General features: G+C 38.6%; 1 protein-coding gene across 1 annotated transcript in view; it reads right to left on the bottom strand.

Annotated features, from left to right (window-relative positions):
- Positions 1-4,174: 4,174 nt before the first annotated feature.
- LOC136848380 (uncharacterized) overlaps positions 4,175-6,000 on the bottom strand; it is a 56,674-nt gene continuing 54,848 nt past the window's right edge. The window contains exon 2 of the mRNA XM_067120672.1: positions 4,175-4,309. Within this exon, the coding sequence (XP_066976773.1) occupies positions 4,175-4,309 (135 nt within the window). The remainder of the gene's footprint in view (positions 4,310-6,000) is intronic.

Raw genomic sequence — 6,000 nt, 5'->3', positions numbered from 1 at the left:
CATCAGATCAATTGGGGAATAAATATTCTTGCCCCAATCTCTATAAATAAATCTGGTAAACATACCACAGAGTAGCAATCAAGAATGGTTTTCTCATTCAACTTCCTAAAGTCTACACAAACTCGGAATGAACCATCCTTCCTAGGGACTGCCAACAACGGAAAGTTAAAAGGCGAGGAACTGGGCCTAACGATGCCTTCTTCCTCCCACTTATTGACCTCTTGCTCTACCTGTTCTCTAATCTTAAAAGGAATTCTATATGAAGGAACAAAAATAGGCTTAGTTTTGCCCTCCAACTGGACCTTGTTTTCTAACACATTTGTTAATCCTAACTTATCCCCTTGAGCGCAACTATGTCTGCAAACTCGGCCAGAACATCTACTACCCCGGCATATTCTTTATAATCAGCACTGGCTAACTAATCCCTAAAAACTTGCCTTCTAGCTTTTAAATCTGCTTCTGAAAAATTACAAAAATCCCTGACAATAGCCACTGAATTATCTTCATTGACCCAGTCAACAAAGTTGATTGCATAAGTACCCTTCTGATGATTGCGAACTGAATCATTACAGTTTAGCAATTCCACTCAAGTATACCCTAAACTCGATACCCTATTTATAGAACCCGTACACACTACCTCCTTCAGCTTTTCGCTACACTCATCCACACACATCTGTCTGGATTTATGCACTCCTTTCACTTGAACTTTCACCATAGCAACCATACCCAGACCAAGCACCATATCATCTGTCAAATTCCCCTTATAACACCTATTATCCACTGACACGTTCAGCATCCACCTACAGATCCTCATGTACACCTGATCCATCATCATCCACTATTCTCACATCCGTCCCCTCATACAGCACAAACACCCCAGGTACTCCCACAGTTATACCACACACCCCTGCATGAAACAAGATCTTTCGTCTCTGGCATGCTGGATGACCCAGTAACAACATATTCCCCAAAGCACCCCCTTGTATAACCAAAAATGGTTCTGTCAAAGTTCTATCCCCAAGCGATAAATCTACATCTACATATCCCAAAATTCATAACCTATTTGCGTGAATATCACATATAGTTTCTTTAGAAGGTCTCAATGATTGATCGGAAAACATCAATCTGAACAACCCATAATTCATCAGATTAGTAGAGGCACCTGTATCTATAAAGACCCTTACATTTATACCATGTGCAGATCCAATTACGACTGGCTTTTGACAACCCTCCCAGAAGTCCTGTATCCCAAGAAACACCCATCCAGTTTTCCTTTACAACTGATCGGCCTTTAGACAACATCCGCCGATCACAAGATCCCCTCGAAAAATCCACGTGAGGAACTTTCTTATCTGAGCAACCAAAATTCTGAAATGCAGGCCTACCATTATAGTGCCTCTGAGACGGACAGGACTGCCAAAGATGACCATAACTCGTACAACTGCCACAATATTTAACACCGCAAAATCTCTTAATGTGTCCCTGCACATTACAGTTACAGCAATGAACCCATGGGATCCAAGAACCTAAACCAACCATTGATCTTTGGCTATTCCAACTTTCAACAAAACCCTTCAGACCACAGACCGAATCTCCGTGTCCTACACAACCATAGGCTGATCTAAGGAATCTCTGATCACTATTTTCTCTCCTCATTTTTGCAGCTTTCTGCTTCGTAAATAAACCCATTAACTTATTCTTGGCTGATCACAAATGCAAAATCTCCCAAGTCCTGCGAAAGGACACTCCTTACAGATAAAACCAAGAAAAAAAAACAATTTCCCTGAAATAATTCCCATACAACACAAAACCTAGAATGTTTATTCCCTTTACTCTAACAATTAATTCCCAAAACTCAAAAGAAGGTATTAATCAAACCCACAATCAAATGCAAAGTTAATTAAACCCACAATTAAATTCAAAATTAACAAAACCCTCAGTTCAATTCAGAATTAAGTAAGCCCAAAATTAAATTCAAAATTAATTAAACCCAGAATTAAATTAAACCCCAAATTAAATTCAAAATTAACTAACCCCACAATTAAATCCAAAGACCCATGAGAAAAAAAACTGGCTGAGCACACAGCTGATTCCAAAAGTGGGTCAAAATGGCCTCGCATCTTAAGGCTAAAAAAAAAAAAAAAAAAAAAACACTCACCCCCCAGTAAAGAGAATGGGAATCCACTCTCACATATAGAAAACGGAACTCAAGCAGACGGACACGAGAGTGAGAGAGAGAGAGAGAGAATTTGTCCCTTGCCCCCTCACTGCAACACCTTACCCTATCACTCCCGTCCAAGGCCTGCTGAAGCCTGCAGAAGAAACGCTTAGCGCAAGACCCCGAAAAGAGATGAGCTCACCTCTCCTGTCGTCAAGGCACCAGATTGCCAAGTAAGCTTATAGCAACTGCTCCCACTTTACATACACATACGTATGCACCCAAAATAACACGTACGTGTGTACTTATAAAAATAAGAAAAAAGTAAAAAAACTAAGAAATGTATACACACTTGCATAAGAAATGTTTACACAGTAATTCAACAAATGTCAAATAAATTCCTACCCAATTATCAAAGTCCTCAGAGATAACACAACAATAAAATATTCCCCTTTATTAAACCCTAAATGCCGATGTGAACTGCCGATTGCTGTATATAAAAAACAAGAAATATAAGACACTCCCACAATGCAAATGCACTGCATAAGGGTATGGCAGAGAAGGCAAGAGACTCCACCCAAACTAATGACGTCACTGACATGTCACTCAGGCGAATATTAGTTGCAGAGCAATGAAAATTTAACAATAAAAAAAATAACAACACTTACATATGCCTCTGCTTAACGGCACGGGAATTCTCTCACCACAGACAGACAGAGAGGGAGAGAGAGAGAGAGAGGGAAAAAAAACCCTTGCTTATTTTGCATGTTTTAACACATACAAGCGGTCAAGATACTGCAACTACTTTACACTATACACCTTATATATGTATAAACACTCGCCAGTATGAACTAACGCCCTCTTAATACCCATATTAAAACCCTGCGCCCTGTGACGCATCATTAAAACACACACAGAAAGTCGCCTCAAAAAAAAGCATGTCTCGCTCAACAGCAGCTTCCTAAGCTGAATTGTTGACCCCAACAAAACCCTATTCTGTGATGCCAATACCAGTATTTAATAAAATATGTCTCTTCAGAAGCATAACCCTAACTATCATTTATCTATCTATGTCCAATACCGCTGCCAACCACTGTTAATGGCTCTCCCAGGTCAAGAAGGGCCATCTTTTATTGGTGTATATGTTTTAAGAACAGAATCAATCATCTAACTTCTTTAAGATGTCTGTGGTAGCCATGGCTCATCCCTGGGTCAGCAAATCCCTTCTCCTTTGTCGACTTCTCTCACTAAACCTATCTTTACACAAAGGCCTACTGGAATTAAACACTGAGAAGCAAAACTAGACTTTATTGACAAATTTAATGAAAGTAACTCAGCAAAAGCTACAGTCGTGAATTTGAGTGAATCACACCTCCCATAAATGGAAAACATAACTAGAGGAAATACTGTTTCACAAACAAGCATATGACTAATTCTATACCAAGCAATACTAGTGAATAACACCCTGGTCATCAAACAAAGTAATAAGGTCATAATTATTCTAGACCACAATATTTGTCATATAGTATGTAAGAGTAAAAACACCACTTCCCAAATATTCGTCCTCTCAGGATGAAATCAGAATTCCTGTTGAAAGAAACATATATTAAAACCTGAAATGGTGTTCCAAGACATTTATATTCAAAACAGAAAAATGCACACTGAAAAAGTACATGGGAAAATTCATCATGTAGACATCGATTAATTTCACTGCCTCCCAACCAGGAAATTTTCCACTAAAGTCTGGAAAAGAATAAATGTCACTGGGCGATCTTACTTATTTTTTCTATGATCTAGATAATGTATCTTCATAGTGGCGGTTTCTTTAAACACTACACCAGGCTAAAATTTTGCACATATCAGCCGCCCAAGATCGAGGCTGTCTCCCTGTGAGATTCACTGTTCCTCTCATAAATATCCCATGTGAGATAGCACACACACACACACACACACACACACGCACGCACATACCCCACCGGAACCTGGGCACTTCCGTCAGATCGGTTCAGTGTTCTATCATGCTGTTCCCATGCGCTTGGACCGTGACAGATCCAAATGCACTTGCAGCAGAAGTGCCACTGCAAGGCCAGCACATAGTTCTTCACTGCTGACCAAAGTCAATCCAGACTTAATATATGTTCCACTTACACTCTGAAATGCATTGAGCAATTTCAACCAAACTTAGTATACATATGACTTACTATCTCGAAAAGAACACTGTGGGGGCAAGACATCACTAGCTCCAAAGGGCACCAAAGGGGTTGGGGGTGGAAGTGTTTCCCTGAAATGGGGCTGGCTCTGCCAGTGAAACAGGTCTGGTTATTTCCTCAGACTCAGTAACTTTACGAATTTATCATACCTAATTTCGGTATACTATGTATGACTTACTATCTGGAAAAGAATACTGTGGGGGTAAGACATCAATGGCACCAAAGGGGGTGGGGGTTGGGAACGGACTGACAGAGAATGAGAGGGAGAGGAAGTGAGACAGAGACAGAGAGAGAGAGTAGAGGGGATGTTAGGGAGAAGAAAGAGGGAAAGAGACAGGGAGGGTTGGAGACAGAAAGAGAGAGAGAGAGAGAGTTTATTGGTTGTCATTCAGAGTTTTCCCGGGTAACACTGGGTTGTCAGCTAATATATATATATATATATATATATATATATATATATATATATATATATATATATATATATATATATATATATATATACGTATATATATATATATATATATATATATATATATATATATATATATATATATATATATATATATATATATATATATGTGTGTGTGTGTGTGTGTGTGTGTGTGTATGTATGTGTGTGTGTGTATGTATGAATGAATTTATGTATATATGCTTCCGTTCCTAATATCCCTGTTGATTATTTGTGCTAATTTTTAATTTTCATGTTTTTTTCTCATTATTTGTGTGATTTACCTAAAGAAGTATGATCATGTGACTATTATTAAGCGAACAACCTTATATCATAATAAAAATAGATAATTGCAGCAAATAATTTCCTCAAAAATAATGTTGTTTTCATTCTAAAATCTTTTCATTTAGTGTATTTCTTTCTTGGTTTTCTTTCCATATTCAATATATTTCCTTGATATTTTTACTATGGTTAATTTCCATTTATTCTGCAATCTATAAGATCATAGCTCAGGTGTTTAAGCCTTTCACGAAGTTCATTTCTCTGATGCGATGTGCATAGAACGTCAGTTTAAACCTTCAGTGTTCTTTTCTTTCTATTTTCCTGGTCCTTCACTCGGGATCCTTCGACCCCCATGCCCCCACCCACACCTTCCACTCCCCTGAGGTTATTTGGTGCTGTCAGCCTAATGCGTCGGCTGGCAAAAGTGGGCGTGTTGTTGTTCTCACGACCCAAGTGGTCATTTCTCTTCGTACACGCAATCCGTGCGTCTTTTGGTCGTCTCTTAGAGTGAACTTGGCAGTCATGTGGGATGCACGGCCTGAGTGGCTCCGGAAATGTGTTTTTGGGAGATCGTGATGGCTGACCCTTTCCTGTATGATTATTTCAGTAATTATTAAAAGAGGACCAGAAAATAAATGACCAAAGTTATTATAATAGTAACAAATAACAATTAAAAACAGAACCCATAAATACTAGTTGTGTATCATCATATCGTTCAGGTTCTCTACAGGTGAGCCTTAAATTCCAAGAAAAAAAAATTATCACACACACACGCCCGCACGAACTCACAGTGGACGTAATGATATGAAAATAAAGGCTCAGTTAACAGGTTTCAATCTGTAATACATGACAGGTCATATTCTGAAAACCTACTCTTATATCACGAAATTTAGGGGATTACA

This window comes from Macrobrachium rosenbergii, chromosome 19 (assembly GCF_040412425.1).
Source record: "Macrobrachium rosenbergii isolate ZJJX-2024 chromosome 19, ASM4041242v1, whole genome shotgun sequence".
Lineage (NCBI taxonomy): Eukaryota > Metazoa > Arthropoda > Malacostraca > Decapoda > Palaemonidae > Macrobrachium > Macrobrachium rosenbergii.
Note: the sequence above shows the minus strand (reverse complement) of the source record. Positions and strands in the feature narration are given on the sequence as shown.